General features: G+C 36.0%; 3 protein-coding genes across 13 annotated transcripts in view; all 3 read left to right on the top strand.

The window, feature by feature from the left end:
* The window catches only part of LOC100989812 (olfactory receptor 2L13), a 174767-nt gene that overhangs the window by 109448 nt on the left and 38481 nt on the right, over window positions 1-26838 (top strand). For 3 of the 11 annotated variants that reach the window (XM_055117239.2, XM_055117327.2, XM_034950488.3), the window contains one exon: window positions 13935-13988. The exons of the other annotated variants lie outside the window; for them this stretch is intronic. The gene's annotated coding sequence lies outside the window, so the exon portion shown is untranslated. The remainder of the gene's footprint in view (window positions 1-13934; window positions 13989-26838) is intronic. 11 annotated transcript variants of the gene reach the window in all.
* Window positions 1171-8604, top strand: LOC100976999 (olfactory receptor 2L2). The gene has a single exon (XM_008968265.5). The coding sequence runs from the start codon at window positions 1316-1318 to the stop codon at window positions 2252-2254; it is 939 nt and encodes a 312-aa protein (XP_008966513.3). The 5' UTR covers window positions 1171-1315; the 3' UTR covers window positions 2255-8604.
* Window positions 8922-26166, top strand: LOC100977334 (olfactory receptor 2L3). Its single transcript, XM_008968266.4, has 2 exons — window positions 8922-9581; window positions 23414-26166. Exon 2 carries the CDS (start codon window positions 23435-23437, stop codon window positions 24371-24373), a length of 939 nt encoding a protein of 312 aa, XP_008966514.2. The 5' UTR covers window positions 8922-9581; window positions 23414-23434; the 3' UTR covers window positions 24374-26166.

Genomic DNA, 26838 nt, shown 5'->3' with positions numbered 1-26838 from the left:
GAAGCAAAGACACAGAATATACATCGTATATGGGGAGAGCTTGAGCAGAGACATGGAAGCTAAAATGAACTTGGCATATAGATATTGAGATAGAGAGTCTGCATTAACTTGAGAATTCAGAAATTGGATGAGAAGGCAAAAGAGAATGGACATTTGATGGTGGTGGACATTCAAAATCAAGACTATGAATTACATTTCATGAAAAAGGTACTTAAAATAACAATTCATTCTACATTTTTAAGTAGAAGAACCAAATAATGATGTCTAACTTAGAGAAAGTTTGACTTCAAATTATTATGCAAAGACAATTCAAGAAGGAAATATAAGTTCCTCCAAATTAATCATAGGCTGCTGCAGTTCTACAAGTAAGTCTTAAAGAATAAATTTGGTGAGAAAAATCATCCAGAAAAAGTAATGCTAATTTATTCATAATATGGATCCATAGCATATGCATTTAATTTACCTTTCCATGCGTATGTTTTAAGCATAGCACATGATCTTAATGGCATCTGAGATTGTGTTGGGCATCAAACATTCATATCTTTTTGAAGTTGTAAGACAAATGATTTTTCCTATAAATGTATATATTTCTTAGAAAAAACTTTGGTTATAAATATTTGTCTCATCAAATATTAATCTCTGTGAAAGAAAATAATTTTTTCTAAATAGAACAAATGAGTTCATCATTTAAGTGTTGTAAAGTTCTATAAATAATTCACAGTCTAACTAAACTAAGGATTTTTAAAAACAATTGGCTTACTATTCTATAAGTAGTCCCCTCTCATTCACTGTTTTGTTTTCCGTGGTTTCTCCTGTGATCAAATGCGGTCTGAAAATATTGCATGGAAAAGTCCACAAATGAACACTTCATAAATTTTCAATTGGTTTTCAGTCATAGCCCAACGTCGCATCACAGTGCCTACCTTGTTCTCCTCACTTTATGTCATCATGTAGACATTTTGATTTCCCATGAAGCATTTTGTCATCACAAGAAAAATGAGCACTTTTTCAATATGATGGTTTGAAAGAAAGAAAAATATAGATTGCATTCACATAAGTTTTATTACAGTATATAGTTGTAATTGTTCTATTTTATGTGTAGTTATTTTTGTTAATCTCTTCCTTGCCTAATTTATAAATTAAAGTTTATAATATGCATTTATGGATATAAAAATAGTGTATATAGGGTTCAGTATCAACCCCAGTTTCAGGCATCCACTGGGAGTCTTGTAATGCAGCCACTGTGGATAAAAGTGAATTACTGTGCTTAATTTACCCTTTTGTCTCCCTTCAGGATGGATTGTAGGAATGCCCCATGGAAAATTACAATCAAACATCCACTGATTTCATCTTATTGGGGCTGTTCCCACAATCAAGAATTGGCCTTTTCGTATTCACCCTCATTTTTCTCATTTTCCTAATGGCTCTAATTGGAAATCTATCCATGATTCTTCTCATCTTTTTGGACATCCATCTCCACACACCCATGTATTTCCTACTTAGTCAGCTCTCCCTCATTGACCTAAATTACATCTCCACCATTGTTCCAAAGATGGTTTACGATTTTCTGTATGGAAACAAGTCTATCTCCTTCACTGGATGTGGGATTCAGAGTTTCTTCTTCTTGACTTTAGCAGTTGCAGAAGCACTGCTCCTGACATCAATGGCCTATGATCGTTATGTGGCCATTTGCTTTCCTCTCCACTATCCCATCCGTATAAGCAAAAGAGTGTGTGTGATGATGATAACAGGATCTTGGATGATAAGCTCTATCAACTCTTGTGCTCACACAGTATATGCACTCTGTATCCCATATTGCAAGTCCAGAGCCATCAATCATTTTTTCTGTGATGTTCCAGCTATGTTGACGCTAGCCTGCACAGACACTTGGGTCTATGAGGGCACAGTGTTTTTGAGCACCACCGTCTTTCTTGTGCTTCCTTTCACTGGTATTGCATGTTCCTATGGCCGGGTTCTCCTTGCTGTCTACCGCATGCACTCTGCAGAAGGGAGGAAGAAGGCCTATTCGACCTGTAGCACCCACCTCACTGTAGTGTCCTTCTACTATGCACCCTTTGCTTATACCTATCTACGTCCAAGATCCCTGCGATCTCCAACAGAGGACAAGGTTCTGGCTGTTTTCTACACCATCCTCACCCCAATGCTCAACCCCATCATCTACAGCCTGAGAAACAAGGAGGTGATGGGGGCCCTGACACGAGTGATTCAGAAAATCTTCTCGGTGAAAATGTAGACATACGTTCTGTCTTAGAGTCAAAGCGCTAGGTTCATATCAACTTAGTAGTGTACAGCAGTGAAGAAAAACATTATTACATGCCCAGTGTGTCAAACAGAAGTTAATCTAGAAGATTTGTCTTTTAATTTAGTCTTGACAATATTATAATACATATTCTAAGACATCTATTTTGATTTTGTTTGTGTGTGGTTTTTGTTTGTTTGTTTGTTTGCCTTTTTAATGGATTTTGGCTCTTGTTGCCCAGGCTCTAATGCAATGGCGCTATCTCAGCTCCCCATAACCTCTGCCTCCTGGGTTCAAGCGATTCTCCTGCCTAGCCTCCTAAGTTAGCTGCGATTACAGGTGTGAGCCGCCATGCCCTGCCTGTTTTTTTTAAATCAAATATAGGTCATATATTTTCTACTAAATTGTGGGCAACAGGGTTTCATTAACATGTAGAAATCAAAACAATAAAGGTCCAAACTAATCATATCATTCAGCATAATAATTACATAATAGTTGTTTATCTCCCTTTATTATAAAAATAAGACAAAAATAACAAATTATTTAAAATTACTGAATCTAATTGAATATTAAATAGTTTTTATTTACTCTCAACTGGTATGTATGTCTTCTTCTTTTTCCTAAAGTAATGTTTTACTAATAAGTTTACCTGAGGATAAATAATTATGTTTGTGGGGCAGCCAATTTGGCTTTAGAAAAACAAGAGTTTCTGTATAAGAAGTTCTATAGAAGTTACAGTCTATAGACCCTCTTAGACTATAGCTGACTTAGTGGAGTGTGGAGTAGGTTATTTGAACCATTTCCCAGTCACGTCACAACACACTCAAGATTTGCCTCCTCAGTTGCCACGGGTATTTTCATGCAAGACATTCTCTTCTGCACAATTTTATTTCCACTTACTCTTCTCATAAATCAATAGGACTATTCAGCTTGGATTGGGATCAGCTCCTCTGCTCCACTATTTTTATACCTGCTTAGGCATGTGCCTAAAAGGATCAACATTATTTCATAAAGGTTATCTGCTTAGGTCCATTCTCTGAGTGAAAGGCCATTGCTCTCCAGAAGAGCCCATTCCTGAGAGACTCTTTTATCTCTGAGGAGAGGAGGCAAGAAGGAAGGTAGAATGAGCAAGTAAGAAGAGCCTCATATTATCCAAGTGACAGCAGTGGTGAATGACTGAATGGTCCTTGAGCAACACAGATTTGAACTGTGCAGGTCCACATATAGTGGATTTTGTTCTGCCTCCACCACTCCTGAGACAACAAGTACAACCTCTCCTCCTCTTCCTCCGCCTCAGCCCACTCAACGTGAAGACAACAATGATGAAGAACTTTATGACAAACCTCTATCCCTAAATAAATAGTAAACGTATTTTCTCTTTCTGATGATTTTCTCAATAAGATATTCTTTTTTAGCTCACTTTACTGTAAGAATAGAGTATATAAGACATGTGAGATACAAAGTATGTGTTAATTGAATGCTTATGTTATTTGTAAGACTTCCTGTCAGTAGTAGGATATCAGTAGTTAGGTTTTGGGGAGTTCAAAGTTAAATGCATATTCTACTGCATGGCGGTCAGTGACCCTAATTTCCACGTTGTCCTAGAGTCATCTGTACTACAATTGGAATAATCATTTTCAAACAAGAACATTAACATTTGAATAGGAGATACAAATATGGATCTGGATATACTCATACCAATTAAGCATTTAGAGTTTACTAGAGTACTGAATAATTTAAATTTTGACTTATAGAACGGCAAATGTTTATGACTTTCTTCTCCTCTAATTTAAATTAAGTAGAATTTTCTCATCATTAGGACTGTATGAGAATGTCATAATAATATGAGAAAAGGTAGTAGTTGCCTGATGTTGGAAGATTTACCTAATCTCACATAAATAACCAAAACAGCATGGTACTGGTACCAAAACAGAAATATAGATCAATGGAACAGAACAGAGCCCTCAGAAATAACGCCGCATATCTACAACTATCTGATCTTTGACAAACCTGAGAAAAACAAGCAATGGGGAAAGGATTCCCTATTTAATAAATGGTGCTGGGAAAATTGGCTAGCCATATGTAGAAAGCTGAAACTGGATCCCTTCCTTACACCTTATACAAAAATTAATTCAAGATGGATTAAAGACTTAAACGTTAGACCTAAAACCATAAAAACCCTGGAAGAAAACCTAGGCTTTACCATTCAGGACATAGGCATGGGCAAGGACTTCATGTCTAAAACACCAAAAGCAATGGCAACAAAAGCCAAAATTGACAAATGGGATCTAATTAAACTAAAGAGCTTCTGCACAGCAAAAGAAACTACCATCAGAGTGAACAGGCAACCTACAAAATGGGAGAAAATTTTTGCAACCTACTCATCTGACAAAGGGCTAATATCCAGAATCTACAATGAACTCAAACAAATTTACAAGAAAAAAACAAACAACCCATCAAAAAGTGGGCGAAGGACATGAACAGACACTTCTCAAAAGAAGACATTTATGCAGCCAAAAAACACATGAAAAAATGCTCACCGTCACTGGCCATCAGAGAAATGCAAATCAAAACCACAATGAGATACCATCTCACACGAGTTAGAATGGCAATCATTAAAAGGTCAGGAAACAACAGGTGCTGGAGAGGATGTGGAGAAAACACTTTTACACTGTTGGTGGGACTGTAAACTAGTTCAACCATTGTGGAAGTCAGTGTGGTGAATCCTCAGGGATCTAGAACTAGAAATACCATTTGACCCAGCCATCCCATTACTGGGTATATACCCAAAGGACTATAAATCATGCTGCTATAAAGACACATGCACACGTATGTTTATTGCGGCATTATTCACAATAGCAAAGACTTGGAACCAACACAAATGTCCAACAAGGATAGACTGGATTAAGAAAATGTGGCACATATACACCATGGAATACTATGCAGCCATAAAAAAGGATGAGTTCATGTCCTTTGTAGGGACATGGATGAAATTGGAAATCATCATTTTCAGTAAACTATCACAAGAACAAAAAACCAAACACCGCATATTCTCACTCATAGGTGGGAATTGAACAATGAGAACACATGGACACAGGAAGGGGAACATCACACTCTGGGGACTGTTGTGGGGTAGGGGGAGGGGGGAGGGATAGCATTGGCAGATATACCTAATGCTAGATGACGAGTTAGTGGGTGCAGCACACCAGCATGGCACATGTATACATATGTAACTAACCTGCACATTGTGCCCATGTACCCTAAAACTTAAAGTATAATAATAAAAATAAATAAATAAATAAATAAATAAATAAATTGCAAAAAAACAAAAAACGAAAACAAACAAGCAAAAAAGACAATAAAATAAAAGACAAGTGCTTACCAAGCACTTACTCCACTGTGAGGGACACAGACCATCACATGTCACATAAAATGATGAGACAATCTAGCAACTGCAAGTTAACTTAGGTCTTTTGTTCTTTCATTGTAATGAATAAAATTAATCATAATATTTTATCAATCTTGTCTACATTAATATTTTAAAACTCTCTTTCTCATATTTTATAATCACTGCCTTGCTCCAGATCCTCATCCTCTCTTCACTAAAGTTTTTCAAACTAAATCAAAATATAATTTGAAATTTGATATTATCAGCTAAGATTCTTAACTAAAAACAACAAAAATAAATTCATCGTAATTAAACAGAAAATATAGTATTTTAAGAAGATGCGAAGGCTTGCCAAATCACCAAAAAATGGACACTAGTAAGGTCTGAAAATCTGCCACCATGAGCAGTTTCCAATATGTGCTTGATAATGAGTTCTGTGAAGTCACCACTCTTGCTCCTTCTGGGTGCCATTCACAGCCCTAGAAACTTGGTAAATTTATTTCTGCGGTGTCCATGTAGCCTTAGAGGATTTGCACCCGCCCTGCTGCTTTGAGCTACCCATTCCCATGTTAAAATCTGGGATCCAAAAATCTAATAAAGACTCTCCACCTATATACAATAGCCATAGCTGAAAGTCAGGTAGAGAAGTAAGTATTTGAGTTCTATCAGGGACAGTGAAATGTTTGCTTTCTGAGGCATGTCAAAAGAGAGTTCAGATTCATAAAGAATGGTAAGTAAATTCTACACTATATGTTGAGGCAACAGTCCCACGGCCACAGATTTATCTATTTACATGGGCCGATATGAAGGAGATATGGAATATGTGAGAAGTTTGTTATATGCATGATACTTGGAGAAATATTCATGGGAGAAGAAAAGAGTAGACATGATTTGTTTTGTATTTCTCAAGCAGGCCAACAAATTTCGGTGGCCCTATTTGGACAGACATTGAATGGAGTTGCAAGAGAGGCAGATAGACGGACTTGACATGAAAGAGTTTGTGAAACTTACTGGAAAGGGGTCCTGATCCAGACCCCAAAAGAAGGTTCGTGGATCCTGCACGAGGAAGAATTCAGTGCAGGTCCCCAGTGCAAAGCAAAAACAAGTTTATTAAGAAGGCAAAGTTTGAAAGAACAGCTACTCCATAGACAGAGTAGGGCGTTCCCGAAAGTAAGAGGAGGACGTGTCCACCCTGGGTACAATACTTGTTTATATATAGAATAAAAAAGAGCATGGGGAGATGTGCTCTGCTACTAGGGTTTGTGATAAAGGATTAATTTTCTTAATTAGTATATTTTTCAAGAATCATTATTATCTTTAAAGAAAAATTAAGAATGCCTTTGTTCTTAGGATGTCGGGATATCTGGACACTCCCAAGTCTGGATCTGTTTAGTAAACATTGTCAATCTGTTTCCTTAGCCGTAAACACCTAAAGGCTCAAAATACCAAACTTTCTAGAAATATCAAACTTTCTAGGAATACCAAACTTTCTGGGAATGCAGCCCAGCAAGTCCCAGGCTCATTTTCCAGCCCTCACTCAAGGTGGAGTCGCTCTGGTTCAAAAGCCTCTGACAAAACGAGTGGACAACAATTATGTTACCAAGATTGTAGCCTCCCAGTGCAAATCTCAGTTTCTCTTTTTTCTGTCCTTCAATCCAGACTGGCTTTCAGACACAAAAAGAAAAATACTACATGATCTCACTTATATATTGGGCCTAAAAATAAATGGAATACATAGAAACAGAGAGTAGAATGCTGGTTGCTCAAAGTTAACTTGTCTAAGAAACTGACTCAGTGCAGGATGCAGCGTCTTCATCTCCCTGTCTCATGACGTCACCACTCACTCTCCACCAATCAGCAATACCCACACTTTAGCTCATCACGCATCCGGACTCCTTAAAAACGCCATCCCCAAGTGTCTCCAGAAGGCTGATTTGAGGCTCCCTTTTTCTTCCTCCTTCAGCTGACCTATGATTATTAAACTTTCTCTGCTGCAACTCCCACTGTTTTGGTGTTTTGGTCTGCTACCACTCCATGGGCAATTGAACCCTGTGGGCCTGTAACAATCCTCCTGCCTCAGTCTCCCCATGGGTGGAATTACAGGACTGTGCCACTGTCTCTTGCTCTTTTACAACAGATTTGACATAAATGGTTATCATCTGAATCTTGTATCTTTGGGACATAGAATGGGGTTTCTTAATAAGTAAATATGATTATGAAATTAAAGAACTGTGATTTAATGAATAATTCAATTGCACTGAACACAGACATTTAAAAATGTAAAATAAGCAGCCCAGTTTTATTTACATTCCTCATTCTAATCTCTTCTTTCAGAATAAACCAAGTTTTGACCTACTCTATGCTTGGTTTTGTGCTTTCTACTGTAGATGTGTGAAATAGTCAATTACTGCTTCCAGAACACTCTCAGGGAGAAGTAGCGTATTTCAAGAGTAAGTTGCTGACTCATATCCACCATATTTGCATACTTGACCCTCGTGCGTAGTTTTGAGGTAAACCTAAAAGTCTTTCTTTTTTACAGAAATTCCCTTGAAGTCTGTCTTACCGCATCAAATAAGGATTCTTATCTCCTCTTTCAGCACAAATAGGTTGTGTCTTCTGTCTTTTGAAGATGTGAAAACAGTTACCTGGTTGCACTAGACATGGCACCTACTATTATGTTAAAAATCACGGTTGTAAACTTAACAAAGGAATTCTTCAGCTTTTCAGATTCAGGAATATTGAAACATCTGCACACTTTGACTTTCAGGAAATTGTCCTTGCCAAGACTGTACACTAACTATGCTGACTGGATAATTATAAAACATATACATGCATCAGTAAATTAAATTGGCTGGTCGGAGTGTAGTGGTGTTTACAACTAATTGATCACAACTAGTTACAGGTTTCTTGGTTCCTTCTCCACTGCCACTGCTTCACCTGACTAGCCTATGCATATCAAAATATGTATCACAATAAATATGTCAAAATATATATCAATATATGTCAAAGTACAATTTATCAATACATGTTTAAAAAATTCAAATATTTTTAAAACTCAAAAAAATTAAAATGAACCAATATCACTTTTCTCAGATAGATGGTATAATTAATTCATTTGCTATAAACAGTAAGAAATTCGAGAACATTTAAAGTACTCTACTGAGTAAAAATTCAATTAATAAACATTTTCTAAATATTAATAAAACAAGAGTAGTAACATCATTAGGTCATCTAATTTAATAGGAGAAAATAGCTTTTCAATTTAATGAGCATTTCCAAATGAAAGGAAACAATTTGAACATGTATAATACCCAAAATATGTTAATAGATAACTCCCATGTATGCGATATTTTAATAATTTCTACTTATGTGTTTCTATAAAATTAACCTCATTCTATTTTAGTGGTTTAAATCTTACTGCCAATATAAACCAAATGGAGAAAGAAATTAATGAATGCAGACGCATTGTTACTGTGGATGCCTGAATAACAACATTCAAGCTATAGAGTTTCATGAAGTTTAGAAACACAATAACATTGACATAATGTGAATAAATATATTTGTTTCTTTCTCCACTGAGTTTACCCTTGACATGCCTTGAAACATCTAAATATATGATCAGAACTCATATCTGAACCTTGGACTAAGGCCACCCTCTGTATTAGTGACTCAGCCTAGAATGTCCAAAGTCTCACTGGACAATCCCCAGTGAATATCAGCAAAACAACAGTTAATCTCATTCTCCAGGTAAAGAAGGACTGGATTCATGATTGCTACTGAATCCCCATGGAGGTCTCTGAAATCTCACATGCAGGGATGAAAAACCAATATACACATTTCTTTAAAAACCATGTGTTTGTTTCTATGATGACTGTAGGACTGCCGTCAGCTAAGCAAAGGCAGTGAGTGTTTGGAAATGAGGAAATAATAAAGGTACTAATTATAATTGTATTTTTAAATTTTTATTGATTACAGGGAAGAAGGAACTCTGGCAAGTGCTTAAGAGACCTTTGTTCAGAAATAGAATTGAGGTGAATTTCAGCACTAATAACTGTACTTTCTATAACACCATTCAGCAGGAATCTTGGAGTATGAAATGCACACAACCAAAAATGGTTTTGAACCTAATTCATAAATGTGTTTTCTGGACGGGAAGGTAAATGATGGTCAATTGAAGAGACAGGGATACATTATATTAGACTATGCTTTCATGGGCTCAAGTGAAATTAAAGAACCCACATTCATAATAATGATTGTAGGGGGCAGCATTTCCTCATTCCTACTTGGCTGGTGTTTTGTGCTATTTTGGTTTGATTTCTTTTGCCATGAATGATGAGTGATTATATGATGCTCATTATAATCTTATTGCTACTTCTCACTTTGTATTTTACCTTATATGAATCCAGTGTTTCTAATGAAATGCCTGGAAAGTATTAGTGTTGTTTTTGCATAAAAATGTTAAAGGGGCATTAAAGTAAAGGTACAACGAGAATGGTTAAAATCACCAGTCTGCAGTGCAATGATATATTTTCTTAAAAGAAGGATGTTCTTCTGGAAATCAATAATGAAGGTAACCGTACGATTAGTAGCTGTGCTATGGGTATCCAGATTTTGTGTTTACACACAACTTGATCCAAATTGTAGTGTTTTGTGCTTTTAACTTTTACAATGTATTTATTTTTTCTTTCGGGACACAAGGTAAACTTCCAGTGAAATAATAGAAATAGCTGCTTTAACAACCATGCAGAGTTTTTGTGAGAAGCAAATGAGCATAGTATGTGGAAACAATGTGAAGGCTATATTATTCTACAGTCATAGCGGATAACAAGTGTGTGAGTGTAAGTGAGAGTGATTATGTTGATGATGCTGGCAATGATAATGATGAAGATGCTGAAAATTGCAGGTTCTCTTCAGTGATACACCCAGTCAAGTAATACACAGTCACTATGTCACAGCTCCTAATAAACCATGGATTCTTCTCCCTGTTGTAATTATAAGATACAGGGTCAGACATTCAGCAACAAAAGCTTACATTTTTAGTAATTGTAAGAGGTAGAATTCGATTTATTTTAAATGGAGTCTCTGTCCTGTGAACTTACAGCGTGAAGCAGAGTAAGCACGTCCTCGTTCCAAAATAACAGTCAAAGGATATACTTTCATAATCAGTTTCTGTCTAGCCATGGAAATGTCTGTCTGCCCACTTACCTGTGTATCTATCTGTGAGAGCTGATGCACCATCGTGGACCTCAATGGCAGGATGTGAATTGGAAGCACACATACACACATATAAAGCAAATATTCACTTTATATTCTTTACTCCTTTATACCTTAAAGAGTTGTGGTTCTCCAACTTCATACCCTTCTCAACAATTACAAATACACATTGTAATTATTAAATTACAATTATAATAATCATAATTATTAAATACACATTGTAAATATTAAATAATATCAGTTATTCCTAAGTCAGTCAAATACAACATTATATACTGTGTCTCTTCTTAGGAGAATCTATTGTGGAGGAACTTGAAAGAAGGAGGAATCTCCTGTAGGATTCCATGCCAGGATGCTGTGGAGAGCCGTCCTTGTCTATACTCCAGAAGACACTCTTTTGTGTCATCTGATTGACATTCTAGACAAGTGTTGTCAATGTGAAATAATTCTTACTGTAGACATGCAGATTCAGGTACAGACAGCTTGTTTTAAGGAATTAAGGTTGACTCATGGAGTAAATGAGTTCTCAGCTTTTGCAGTGAAACTGACACTGTCACCTGTTCCACCATTTCCCAGCCCTATGTGCAAGTAACGGAGATCAGTTTCTGGAAGTTTCAGAGATTCAGAACTTTTGTATATTTTAGATATCGCTTCAGAAGACAGGAAGTAAACCAGATTCTGGAAAACTCCATAAAGAATGTCTTGGATTTTGGAGACTTTTAAAACTTCAGTCTGATTTTTTATAAAACTTCCAGCAAAGCCAACTTGTGCCCCTGCCTCCCCAGCTTTTTCTTTCCTTTTCTCTCTCTCTCTCTTTTTTTTTTTTGTTAAATCCACACGTTTTCTGCACCTATGCAAATGATCATACCAACTTTAAGGAGACCAGCCTTATATTGTGATGAATAATAATTTTTCTTTGAGAATAGCTTTGATCAAAGGTGAGGAAAATATAGGGAGTAAAATCTGTGCCTCCGTGGAAAACTGCAGTATCTGGACTCAAGACGACCATCCTCCTTGGTTCCCAACTCTGTCACTAGGTCACTGCACAGTCGTGAATAACTCTCTTCAAATCTTGTGATTCAGTTTTTCTTCCTTGTGATAATGAGACTCTGTTTGAAAAATCTTTGTCTTCTCTGAGTATATGAATCACTAAATTAGGCTACTTTCTTCATCTCACTTTCAACTCTAAATTGAAGGATAGGAAAGAGATCCATGCAATGCAATGATGCTTTTTGACTTCAAAAGTTAGTAATAGGTTCTTCATTTGAAACTTGGGCAGCATTTGGAGAGTCGTAAATATTACGTTGAATATGTACATCCTCAACTTGATTTACAGAGGAGATTATATGGGTGTTTTTTTATAACTGAATTCTTCCAGTAGGGAATCTTTTACATTGGGAGCAAGATAGAAAATATCTTTCATTTAGAGTTTCTGAGAAACCATTTTTCTGTGAAGCTACATAATAGTTGCCAGGTGAAGTGAAAGTACAGTAAAACTGGGTGATACGAGGAAACGGAAAAAGATTTGTAATGAGTAAATTTTAATCATTAAAAAATCCTACTTGTTTTACATTTCTTATACTTTCTCAATTATTTAACACTTATGTGGAGTTTTTGTTTTAATAATTTTTTTTCTATTATTTTTGTTTTGGCTGATTAAAAACTGAACCAGCCTTATTTCAGATTTACTGCCAAAAAATTTTGAAGGATGAACTACACCACACATTTTTAAAAGGTTTATATTAATGTACGTTTATCTACATGTCACATTTATTCACAGATATGTGTGTATATATGTATATATGCATATATGTATGTGTGTTTGTGGATCTAGAGAAGTTTACTGAAAATCTCTGAATCTCAGTTTTGTCATCTATAAAATATCAGTGGCGATACCTATCTGAAGAGTTATTTTGAGGAACTCCAATAGAATCACGGAACGAATCCTGTGACGTTCCAGGTGCCAATGTGTGGAGAGAGTCTGTGAAAGTTCACGCCTCCCTCCTGCCTTTCACGTGAGACGTAGTTCAGGTTTCAGGTTTGTGGGTCCTACTCACTCTGAAATAGTAACTAGGACTTTTTCTGCTCGTTCTTTCCTCCTGTGTATTCTGTCATTAATGCTTATGCCTGCATACTGAATTTTTAGTGAAAAAAAAAAGTAAAAGCAAGTGAAGATGTTTCTTAATAGGCTAAAATACCTTCCTTATAGCTAATTCTGTTAATACAAAAGTAAAAGGGCCAGAAATAATCCATTTGGATTTATTTTTACATAAGAAAAAATATCTTCTTCACATTATTGAAACAGGAACATCATGGCTGAGGCTGCTTTCCTGTCAGGAGCCAGCCTTTAATTTTATTTAAATAATATTATATAATAGGACATTAGAATATTAGAACACTGGAACATGGATAATAAAAAGATGATACATTGGCAGTCATAAAACATGGCATTAACTATCAGATGTGATGAGCCATTTATTATGCTGTTCTATGTTATTTTTTTCTTTAAAATTAGGATAATGTTAACTATTTCTTGGACAGTTTGTCATAGAGAGTCCTATGTAAAACACAAATGATACAAATGTTTGAACTGTTAATTGTGTTAACAATTTCAAATATTACATATTCTACTTACCAATAATTATACTAGTAATATAAATTACGGAGTATTGGATTAGTCTTAATGCCAATCTCATCTTGATTCCAAATGACGTTTATGAAAATTTGCTCTTCTAAATTTTCTTTAAAAAATTAGCAATGTCATAAAATTACTGAAAATAAATTGCTCTGCCATGGCTTAGAAACCTGCCAAGATGTTTAAAAAATGTATTTGGAAATCCAAATTGGAATAGTTTCAGTACATTTAAGGGATTTTTTTATTAGTGCAAATATACTTAAGAGGAACACCATTTTAACCATTTTAAGTGTAGAGTTCTGTGTCATTAAGTACATATATTGTTGTGCAACCATCACTACCATGCACCTATCTCCAAAACAATTTCATTGTCTCCAACTAACACTTCGTTTTTGTTAAACAATTACTCTCCTTCTTTCCCTTCCCGTATCTTCCAGGGTCCACCATTCCACTTTCCATCTCTGTGAATTTCACTACTGTGGGTACTTCATGTAAGTGAATTCATGCAATATTTGTCTTTCTGTGACAGACTTATTTCACTTAGCATAATGTATTCAAGCTTCATCCATGTTGTAGCATGTGTCAAAATTTCTTCGCTTTTAAAAATTGTGTATACATACTATATTTATATTGATTTCTTTGTAGATGACCACTTGCTTTGTTTCTGCCTTTGGGCTATTGTGAAAAGTATTGCTATGAACATGGGAATAGAAATATTTGTTTGATGCAAAAACAGAATAACAAATACTGCATGTTCTCAGGTATAACTGGGAGCTAAACATTGGATACACATGGACATAAAGATGGGAACAGTAGACACCAGGGACTCCAAAAGAGGAGAGTGAGGGAGGAGGCAAGGGTTGAAAAGCTACCTATTTGTGCTATGTTCATTATTTTAGTGAAGGGTTCAACAGAAGCCCAAACCTCAGCATCACGCAACATATCCATGTAACAAACCACGATTGTACTCCCTGAATACAAAAAATCCAAAAATGTCTGTTCAAGTGTCTGCTTTTATTTTATTTATTTATTTATTTATTATTTTATTTATTTCATTCAGAACTAAAATTGTTGGATCATATACTTATTCTATGTTTAAGTTTTGGAGGAATTACAATGCAGATGGTTCCAGATTTACAATAATTTGATGATTTTTGACTTTATGATGAGTTTATAGGAACATAACCACATTGTAAATTGAGGCATACCTGGACATGTGATGCTTTGACTTGCAATTTTTGACATTATGATGACTTTATGCAGATATTAAATGCATTTTTACTTACAATTTTTTCAACTTGCGGTGGGTTTGTAAAGGTGAAACTCCACTGCAAGTTGAGAAGCAGCTGTATCATTTTCCACAGTGCCTTTATTATTCGACATTTTCACCAACTATTCTTTATAGTTTTATCTCTTGCATTTAGGATTTTTATTCATTTTGACTTAATTTTTCAATATGGTATAAACATCCAACTTCAATATCTTGAATGTAAATATCCACTTTTCCAAACACCATTTATTGAAAAGATTGTTCCATCTCCACTGAGTGGACTTAGTTCCTTTTTGAAAAAAGGTTACCATGTATATGAGAGGCTATTTCTTGACTCTATTTTATACTGTTGAGCTATATGTCTGGTGCCATTGCCACATTGTTTTGATTACTATAGCTTCGAGTAAGTTTTAAAATCAGAAAGTGTATGTCCTGGTGCGGTGGCTCATGCGAGTAATCCCAGCACTTTGGGAGGCTGAGCCGGGCAGATCACAAGGTAAGGAGGTTGAGGCCATCCTGGCTAACATGGTGAAACCCCATCTCTACTAAAAATACAAAAAAAATTAGCTGGGCGTGGTGGTGGGCACCTGTAGTCCCAGCTACTCAGGAGGCTAAGCCAGGAGAATGGTGTGAATCTGGGAGGTGGAGCTTGTAGTCACCTGAGATGGTGCCACTGCACTCCAGCCTGGGTGACAGAGTGAGACTCCATCTCAAAAAAAAAAAAAAAAATCAGATTGTATGAGTCTTTAAATTTTGTTCTTTTTCCAAAAAAGTCAAGATTTTTTGACTACTGAGGATTCTTTAAAATTCATGTAAATTTTAGAATGGGCTTTTCTGTTTCTGAAAAAAAAATTTATCCTTTTAATTTTGATAGAGATTCTACTAATTTTTTTTGGCTTTGTACACTTTTTATTTTTATTTTTAATAATTATTTTATTGTTTGTTTTTAAGTTCCAGGGTATATGTGCAGGAAGAGCAGTTTTGTTTCATGGGTAAACGTGTGCCATGGTGATTTGTTGCACGTATCAATCCATCACCTAGGTATTAAGCCCAGCATGCACTAGCTCTTTTCCCTAATGCTCTCCCCTCCACTGCCCTCCCACAACAGGCCCCAGTAAGTGTTGTTCTCTTCCTGTGTCAATGTGTTTTCATTGTTCAGCTCCCACTTATAAGAGAGAATATGCAGTATTTAGTTTTCTGTTCCTGCATTAGTTTGCTGAGGATAATGGCTTCCAGCTTCATCCATGTCCTTGCAAAGGACATGATCTTATTATTTTTATGGCTGTATAGTATTCCATTGTGTATATGTACCACAGTTTCTTTATTCAGTCTATCATTAATGGACATTTGGGTTGATTCCATGTTTTTGCTATTGTGGATAGTGCTGCAATGAACATACACATGCCAGTACCTTTATAATAGAATAATTTATATTCCTTTGGGTATACACCCAGTAACGGGAATGCTGGATCAAATGGTATTTCCAGTTCTAAGTCTTTGAGGAATTGCCACACTGTCTTCCACGATGGGTGAACTAATTTACATTCCTACCAACAGTGTGAAAGCATTCCTATTCCTATTTCACAGCCTCACTAGCATCTGTTGTTTCTTGACTTTTTAATAATTGCCATTCTGATTGGCAGCAGATGGTATCTAATTATGGTTTTGATTTGCATTTCTCTAATGATCAGTTATGTACTTTTAAAAATATGTTTGTTGGCCATACCTATGTCTTTTTATTGAGAAATGTCTTTTCATATCCTTTGCACAATTTTAATGGGGTTGTTTGTTCTTTTCTTGTAAATTTGCTTAAGTTCTTTGTAGATTCTGGAATTAGACCTTTGTCAGATGGATAGATTGCAATAATTTTCTCCCATTCTGTAGGTTATCTGTTCATTCTGGTGATAGTTTTGGTTGCTGTGTAGAAGCTCTTTAGTTTAGTTAGATCCCATTTGTCAATTTTTGCTATTGTTGCAATTGCTTTTGGAGTCTTTGTCATAAAATCCTTGCCCATGCCTACTTCCTGAATGATATTGCCTAGATTTTCTTCTAGGGCTTTTATAGTTTTGGGTTTTACATTTCAGTCTTTAATCCATCTTGAGTTAATTTTTGTATAAGGTGTAAGGAAGGAATCCAGTTTCTATTTTCTGCATATGGCTAGCCAGTTCTCCCAGCACCATTTATTAAATAGGGAATCCTTTCCCCATTGCTTGTTTTTTTCCAGTTTGTTGAAGATCAGATGTTGTAGATGTGCAGTTTTATTTCTGAGTTTTCTATTCTGTTCCATTGGTCTATGTGCTTGTTTTTGTACCAGTACCATAAGTTTATGTTACTGTAGCTTTGTAGTACAGTTTGCGGTTGGGTAGCCTGATGCCTCCAGCTTTGTTCTTTGGCTATGCAAGCTCTTTTTTGGTTCCATATGATTTTAAAATAGTTCTTTTTTTCTAATTCTGTGAAGAATATCAATGGTATTTATTGGAATAGCATTGTATCTATAAATTGCTTTGGGCGGTATGGCCATTTTCACAATATTGATTCTTCCTATCCATGAGTATGGAATGTTTTTCCCTCTGCTTGTGTCCTTTGTGATTTCCTTGAACAATGGTTTGTAGTTCTCTTTGAATAGGTCCTTCACTTCCCTTGTTAGCTGTATTCCCAGGTATTTTATTATCTTTGTGGCAATTATGAATGGGAGATCATTCATGATTTGGCTTTCTGCCTGTCTGTTGCTGGAGTGTAGGATTGCTTGAGATTTCTGCACATTGATTTTGTATCCTGAGAGTTTGATGAATTTGCTTATCAGCTTAAGAAGCCTTTGGGCTGAGTCAGTCGGGTTTTCTAGATAGAATCATATCATCTGAAACAAAGACAATTTGACTTCCTTTCTTCCTATTTGCATACCCTTTCTTTATTTCCTTTGATTGATTGCCCTGGTCATACCTTCCAACACTACATTGAATAAGAGTCGTGAGAGAGGGCATCCTTGTCTTGTGCTAATTTTCAAAGGGAATGCTTCCAGTTTTTGCCCATTCAGTACAATGTTGGCTGTGGGTTTGTCATAAATGGCTCTTATTATTTTGATGTATGTTCCTTAAATACCTAATTTGTTGAGAGTTTTTAACATGAAGGGAAGTTGAATTTTTTTGAAAGCCTTTTCTGTGTCTATTGAGATAATCATGTAGTTTTTGTCTTTAGTTCTGTTTATGTGATGGATTACATTCATTGATTTGTGTATGTACAACCAGCTTGCATCCAGGGGATGAAGCTGACTTGATTGTGATGGAGAAGCTTTTTGATGTGCTGCTGGATTCAATTTGTCAGTATTATATTGAGTATGTTTGCATTGCATTGTTCATCAGGGATATTGGCACAAAGTTTTCTTTTTTTTTTGTTATGTCTCTGCTGGGTTTTGGAAGCAGGATGATGCTGGCCTCATAAAATGAGTTAGTGTGGGCTGGGCATGGTGACTTATGCCTGTAATCCCAGCACTCTGGAAGGCCAAGGCAGGTGGATCAACAGAAGTCTGGAGTTCGAGACCAGCCTGGCCAACTTCGTGAAACCCTATCTCTACTAAAAATACAAAAAATTAGCCAGGTATGGTGTTGTGTGCCTGTTGTCCCAGCTACTCTGGAGGCTGAGGCATGTGAATCACTTAAACCCAGGAGGCGAAGGTCGCAGTGAGCTGAGATTGTGCCACTGTAGGTGACATCATCACCTGGGTGATTGTGAGACTGGATGACAGTGAGACTCCGTCTCAAGGAAAAAAATGATTTAGGGTGGAGTCCCTCCTTTTCAATTGTTTGGAAAAGTTTCAGAAGAAATGATAACAGCTCCTCTTTTTACCTCTGGTAGAATTCAGCTGTAATCCATCTGAACCTGGGCTTTTTTTTCTTTGGTAGGCTATTTATTATTGCCTCAATTTCAGAACTTGTTATTGGTCTATTCAGGGATTCAAATTCTTCCTGGTTCAGTGTTGGGAAGGTTTATGTGTCCAGGAATTTATCCATTTCTTCTAGATTTTCCTGTTTATTTGCATAGAGGTGCTTTTAGTATTCTCTGTTGGTTGTTTGTGTTCCTGTGGGGTTGGTGGTGGTATTTCCCTTATTGTTTCTGATTGTGTTCATTGGAATCTTCTCTCTTTACTTCTTTATTATTCTTTTTTTATTATACTTTAAGTTTTAGGGCACATGTGTACAACGTGCAGGTTAGTTACATATGTATACATGTGCCATGTTGGTCTTGATAGTGGTCTATCTAGTTTATTGATTTTTTTTTTCAAAAACCAGCTCCTGGATTCGTTAATTGTTTGAAGGGTTTTTTTGGGTCTCCATCTCCTTCAGTTCCACCCTGATCTTGGTTATTTCTTGTGTTCTCCTAGTTCTGGGGTTTGTTTGCTCTTGGCTCTCTAGTTCTTTTAGTTGTGATGTTAGGGTGTCGATTTGAGATCTTTCTAGCTTTTTGCTTTGTGCATTTAGTGCAATAAATGTCCCTCTTAACACTGATTTCTCTGCATCCCGGAGATTCTGATGAGTTGTCTCTTTGCTTTCTTTGGTCTTAAAGAACTTCTTCATTTCTGCCTTAATTTTATTATTTAGACAGGAGTCATTCAGGAGCAGGTTGTTCTATTTCCCTGTAGTTGTGTGGTTTTGAGGGGGCTTTTTTTTTTTTTTTAGATGGCTGGAGTGCAATGGTGTGATCTCTGCTCACTGCAACTTTTGCCTCCTGGGTTCAAGCAATTCTCCTGCCTCAACCTCTTGAGTAGCTGGGACTGCAGGTACACGCCACCATACTCGGCTAAATTTTTTTGGATTTTAGTAGACACAGGGTTTCCCTGTGTTGCCCAGGCTTGTCAGAAACTCCTGAGCTCAGGCAATCTGCCCGCCTTGGCCTCCCAAAGTGCTGGGATTACAGTCGTGAGCCACTGTGCCTGGCCTTGAGGGGGCTTTAATCTTGAGTTATAATTTGATTGTGCTGTGGTCTGAGAGACTGTTTGTTATGATTTCAGTTCTTTTGTATTTGCTGAGGAGAGTTTTACTTCCAATTATGCGATAGTTTTAGAGTAAGTGCCATAAGGTGCCAAGACAAAATTTTATATTTTGTTGTTTTGGGATGGAGAGTTCTGTAGACATCTATCAGGTCCACATGATCTAGAGCTGAGTTCAAGTCCTGAATATCTTTGTTAATTTTCTGTCTCAATTATCTAATAGTGACGGTGGGGTATTAAAGTCTCTCACTATTATTGTGTAGGGGTCTAAGTCTCTTTGTAGGTCTCTAGGAACTTGTTTTATGAATCTGGGTGCTCCTGTATTGGGTTCATAAATATTTACAATGGTTAGAAATTTTTGTCGAATTGAACTCTTTTACATTATGTAATGCCCTTCTTTGTCTTTTTTGACCTTTGTTGGTTTAAAATCTGTTTTGTCAGAAACTAGGATTGCTACCACTGCTTTTTCCTTTTTTCCTTTTGCTTGGTAAATTTTTCTCTATTCCTTTATTTTGAGTCTGTGTGCATCTTTGCACATAAGATGTGTCTCTTGAATACAGCACATCAATGGGTGACTTTGGCTGTTGTTGACATCTTAACAGTATTAACCCTTCCAATTGATAAATATATAGGATGCATTTCCATTTATTTGTGTCTTCTTTAATAGCTCTAATCAGCATTTTCTCATTTTCAATGTATAAAGTTTTTAACTTCTTGGTTAGGTTTATTCTTAAGTGTTTTATTTCTTTTTGTTACTATTGGAAATAAAATCAGAGTGTAGTTTTCAGATTGTTCTTTGTTAGTGTATAGAATTACAACAAATTCTGGTTGTTGATGTTGCATCCTGTAATTTTGCTAATTTTATTTATTATTTATCCTAAGTTTTCTACATATATAATTATGTCATATGCAAATAGAAATAATTTTAGTTCTTTCTTTTGAAATAAGATAATTTTTATTTCTTTTCTTGTTTAATTGTTTTGACTGAACTTGCAGTAATGTGTTAAGTAGATGAAGAGAAAGTGGACTTCCGTGTCTTGTTGCAAATCTTAGAGTCAAAGCTGCCAGTCTTTCATTATTATGATGAAGCTGTGGGTTAAAATCCCAACTGTCACATAATTTTTACATCACTTTAATGTTTTATGAAAGAAATGCATAGACATGATCTCAGCAGACCACAGAGTAAAATGTTAGAAACATAACAAACTCTTGCTGACCCCAAAGGCAAGAACTTCAAATTATCTTTTCAGTTTTCCCTCATATTTGTCCATGTATTTTCAGACAATACATTCATCTGCTAATGCTTGATTTTCTATATCTCAAATATCATTCCTTGATCCATGATACAGATCCCCATGGATAGTGACTGCTCCCTCCTCCGTCATCACCCCTAGGTTCCTTACACTTCTCCCATTGTCACAGCAGAACTGCATTCCACTTTATGTCTGCACCAAGGGGTTGACAACATCATTTCATCTTATAGAATTTATTGCTACAATACAAAAAATATAAACTATTGTAAAACCTGGTTTTATATATATATATATATATATATCTTCTGATATTTATTACTTTTATTTCAAAAGCTTTAGAATTTGTCTTGTGGGTAATATTTAGAATTTTTAGGAAATTTTCCCAAGGAAATAGAATTTTTATATAATATTTTTCAGGAAAGTATTTCTCACTTATTTTTGTGAATTTGCATGCCATTTGAATATGATGGTTAATATATTTCATTTCAGAGAAAATTTTTTAAGAATATTAACTTCATTATTATTTTGCTATATGCATTTCTAAGAAAGTCCTTAAGCACATATTGTTCCTCCAATATGATTTCCCTACTTTTTTTATCTTTCCTAAATTACAATTTTTTCATATTGTTGTTGCTTTTGTTTACTTTCTAATAGATTTTTCTTACTTTGCCTTTTGAAACTTTCACTTAATATTTTTTATCAATTATATTTTTAATTTTCAAAGTTCCTTTATGTTACCTGTTGTATCCTTTCAGATAGCAAATGATATTTATTTCACGGATTTCATAACATATCATACATCTCTGAAGATGTGAATTCTGATCACAATTCATTCTTTCTGCATTTTTAATCATTATAATCTCAGTGTATTTATGAGTATGATCATGTGTTATTATGCATATTTCTGTGTGTTTGCATGCTGTGTGAATGTTAGTTGTATACGTGGTTATAGTAGCTCAAAATTCTGGTGGTATTTGGCTCTAGACTAATATTTAAGCCTAAAAAACTCCAGTTCTTTTAGGCATACTGTGCAAAGTTGTTCTCTGATGTCTTCTATCTGGAGTAGAGTTTCTAACGCACCTCTACCCAGAAGTTTGTCAGAATTCTAGTTTCCCTTTTTATTTAAGAGATTGAATTTTCCTCAAAATTCATTCTTTTGAAGGATCCATAAAGCAATCTGTAATGTTATCTAAGCACTAGAGAAGGAAAAGACAAAATGTGTAACCTATTTGGTAAGGCATCTGCTTTAACTAGAGAATTTTGAAATTAGGCAAGGAGGCAAAAGAGAATGGATGATGATGAATATTGAAAATCAAGAGCGTGAATTAACATGACTTTGGTTAAAGGGACATAGCAATAAGGATTCATTCTGGATTTCTAAATAAATGAACCACAAAATGATAACTGACTAAATAATTGATAATTGGCATTATTGTGCAAACATCATTCAAGTTTCTCAAAATAGCAGAGAGGCTGCTGCAGTTTTAGAAGTAAATCTGGCAGAATAAACATGGGTTGGGTGGGGAAGCTCATGACTGCACTCCCAGCATTTGCAAGGCCAAGACAGGAGGATTGGTGAGGCCAAGAGTTCAAAACCAGCCTGGTAACATAGCAAGACTTCATGTCTACAAAAATAGAAAGTTAACTAGGTATGGTGGCTTGTGGTTGTAGTCTCAGCTACTCAGGAGGCTGAGGCAGGTAGATTGCTTGAGCCAGAATGTCAAGGATGCAGTGAGCTATGATATTGCCACTTCACTCCCGCCTGGGTAACAGAGAGAGACCCTGTCACTCAAAAAAAAAAAGTATAAATATGGAAAGATAATAGATCATCCTATAAAGATAATACTATTTTTTCAAATATAAATCTAAATGTATGCATTTATATTGACTTTCTATGCATATGTATTCAATATAACATCTGATTTTGATTATATCTGAGTTAGTGTCAGGCAGTAAAACATTATTCTATTGAAGTTGTAATAGAGATATCTTTCTTATAAATTTACATATTTCTCAGAAAAATATCTGGTAACAAATGTTGGTATCATCAAATGTAAAACTCTGGGTAAAAATTAAGATTTCTCTTTCAAAATAGGTAAAACATCAGATCAAAGAAGGCTGAGTACAATAAAACATTTTGAGAGAGAAAGACAGAGACCATATTGACATAATTTGTATTATAGTATACTGTATATTCATTCTATTTTATTATAAGTTACTCTTGTTTATCTCTTACTTGTCTTATTTAAAAATTAAACTTTATCAGAAGTATGTGTGGACACAAAATAATAGTGTATATAGGGCTCAGTGTCAACTCCAGCCTCAAGAATTTACTGAGGGGCTTCAAATGCATTCCCTGCAGATAAAGACGAATTTCTGTGCTTAACTTACCCTTGTGTCCCCCTTCAGGAAAGAGCACACGAATGCCCCATGGAAAATTACAATCAAACATCAACTGATTTCATCTTATTAGGATTCTTCCCACCATCAAGAATTGGCCTTTTCCTCTTCATCCTCATTGTTTTCATTTTCCTAATGGCTCTAATTGGAAACCTATCCATGATTCTTCTCATCTTCTTGGACACCCATCTCCACACACCCATGTATTTCCTACTTAGTCAGCTCTCCCTCATTGACCTAAATTATATCTCCACCATTGTTCCTAAGATGGCTTCTGATTTTCTGTCTGGTAACAAGTCTATCTCCTTCACTGGGTGTGGGATTCAGAGTTTCTTCTTCTTGGCATTAGGAGGTGCAGAAGCACTACTTTTGGCATCTATGGCCTATGATCGTTACATTGCTATTTGCTTTCCTCTCCACTATCTCATCCGCATGAGCAAAAGAGTGTGTGTGCTGATGATAACAGGGTCTTGGATCATAGGCTCGATCAATGCTTGTGCTCACACTGTATATGTACTGCATATTCCTTATTGCCGATCCAGGGCCATCAATCATTTCTTCTGCGATGTCCCAGCAATGGTGACTCTGGCCTGCATGGACACCTGGGTCTATGAGGGCACAGTGTTTTTGAGCACCACCATCTTTCTCTTGTTTCCCTTCATTGGTATTTCATGTTCCTATGGCCGGGTTCTCCTTGCTGTCTACCACATGAAATCTGCAGAAGGGAGGAAGAAAGCCTACCTGACCTGCAGCACCCACCTCACTGTAGTAACTTTCTACTATGCACCTTTTGTCTACACCTATCTACGTCCAAGATCCCTGCGATCTCCAACAGAGGACAAGGTTCTGGCTGTCTTCTACACCATCCTCACCCCAATGCTCAACCCCATCATCTATAGCCTGAGGAACAAGGAGGTGATGGGGGCCCTGACACGAGTGAGTCAGAGAATCTGCTCTGGGAAAATGTAGAAACATTTTCTACCTAAGGTCTCAGGACTCAGATACACATCCATCCAGCAGTGTATAGTAATTAAAATATTATTTCAATTCTAGAGTTCAGGAGCTAAAAGTAATCAAGGTAAGAGAAAAAAATCACTGATTTCTGGACAAAATTGTTTTACATATATATGTATATATAACTCCACACAACCTTTTTTCTTCATGGCATTGTTTCCATAAATTTTGAAAGCACCTACTTTTACTAATATGTTGTCAATGAGAATTTTTGTTTTTGGTCATGCAGAAATGGAAATGAAATTGGTCTAAGTGAAGTTGGCACTCAGCATAACAATTTCCTTATGGTTAATTTATTTTCCAGTAATTTTAAATTTACTTTTTTGTTTATGTCTAAAACAAAACAAAAAATAGGTCTCTTGACTTGGTGTATCTAGTTGAAAGCTGTAAGATGTTTTGTCTTTCTTATCTTAGACACTTAACGTACCAATTACTCATTCTTTCAATTTAGGGAACTCATTACACAGTTTAGCAGAGAGCTCATCAGGGATTCTTAAGTCCTGATACCACTCTGGATGGCCTATGACAAGATTATGTTCTTTATAGGGGAATGAATCCCAGGAAACGATTTAACATTAGGTATATTTTAGATCAACAACAAGGACTGGAATGTGCCAGCAGTAATAAAAATGATTACATTTAGGTCTTTAACCTGTTTTGAGTTGATTTGGATATAGTGTAAGGACTGGGAGTTTATTTTCATTTTTCTGCTTAAAAATATCCAGTTTTGCCAGCACCTTATATTGAAGACACTGTCTTTTTCCCAATGAACATTCTTGGGTCTGTTGTCAAAAATCAGTTGCACAGAAAGGTTTTGCTTGTTCTCACTCCTATGCAGGAGCTAGAATTTTTAAAAACTGAACTAGTGGAAATAGAGAAGAGACTGATGGTCACTAGAGGGTGGGAAGGGTACAGGGGAGGGATGATAAAGTGGGGATGGCTAATAGTTGCAAAAATATAATTAGATAGAATGAATAAGAGTCAGTATTTGATAGCACAATAGAGTAACTATAGTAAACAATAATTTATTGTAGAATTTATTGTATGTATTAAAGAATAACTGAAAGAGTGGAATTGGAATGTTCCCAACACAAAGAAATAACACATATTTGAGGTGATGGTTACCCCAATTAACCCAATTTGATCATTACGCATTGTATGCCTTTATCAAAGCATCACATACACTCCGCAATTATATATTACTATTATGTATCCATAGTAATTAAAATAAAATAACCAGTTCACTGTAGATATATGGATTTATTTCTGGGTTCTCTGTTCTGTTTCACTGTCCTATGTGTCTGTTTTTATGCCAGTACCATTCTGTTTTTGTTATTCCATGTTTGTAGTATAGTTTGAAGTTTGGTACTCATGCCTCCAGTTTTTTCTTTTTATTCTACAGTGCTTTGACTATTTGGGGTCTTTAATAGTTCCATACAAATCTTAAATAATGGTTTTTACTATTTATGTGCAGAATGTCATTGGTATTTTGATAGACATTGCATTTAATCTGTAGTTTGGTTATTTAAATAATATTAATTCTTCCAATCCATGAGCATTGGATTTCTTTCCATTCATTTGTATTCCTCTTCATTTTCTTTCACCAGTGATTTGTACAAATACATTCTAGTGTTCTCTTCCATGATTACCGTTAACGGTAAAGTATTACATAGTTCAATGCTCTTTAAATGTCATTTCTATTTCTAAGCCTGTGGATATTTGTTTTACCATATTGTAGCAGTTAAAACATAAATTTTGAACTTGTTTTATAAATCAGACTATGTCTTTGTTGTGCTTTTTTGCAATGAGCAGTGTGTATTTTTATTTTGTAATGATTTACTAACAAAGTTTACTGCCTTAGCTTCCTGGCATTTCCTGTCCTGATATTCACTCAGATACGTCATATTCCATGAATACAACAGGGAGGGGCTTTGGGACAGAGAGAAAATAGGCCTTCCATTACGAGTCACTTGCTGCTGCCAGGGAGAGCATCTCCTCTCTTCCCAGGTAGGGACATTTGTACCCAACTGCCACCTGTGCCACTGCTTCTGTCATCACCACCAATCTGAGCCCAGCCACACCCAAGCCACTCCTTGGAATCCTGTGGTGCTGTGAAGTATTACAAGATGTGTGTGTGTGTGTGTGTGTGTGTGTGTGCGCATGCCTGAGAAGGCCAGGCAAATTGCCCCATATGGGTGTTGCCTTAGCCCCCTTGTGTAGTCATTTCTACTGGACCAAAACTGCTTGCTAATGCTGCCAACCTGTCCAGCTCTTCTGTCACATGCATACTCAGAGATGAAATTATTAAATATTCCAATGATAACAGCAGAGCATGAAACCACGCATGGAGCCCTTTGAGTGTGGGACCTTGTGCATAGGTCCACGAAGCCAGTCCTGAGAAGGATGGGAAGAGCGAGCAG

This window comes from Pan paniscus, chromosome 1 (assembly GCF_029289425.2).
Source record: "Pan paniscus chromosome 1, NHGRI_mPanPan1-v2.0_pri, whole genome shotgun sequence".
Classification (NCBI taxonomy): domain Eukaryota; kingdom Metazoa; phylum Chordata; class Mammalia; order Primates; family Hominidae; genus Pan; species Pan paniscus.
The sequence above is the reverse complement of the archived record's forward strand: the minus strand, read 5'-3'. Positions and strand labels throughout refer to the sequence as shown.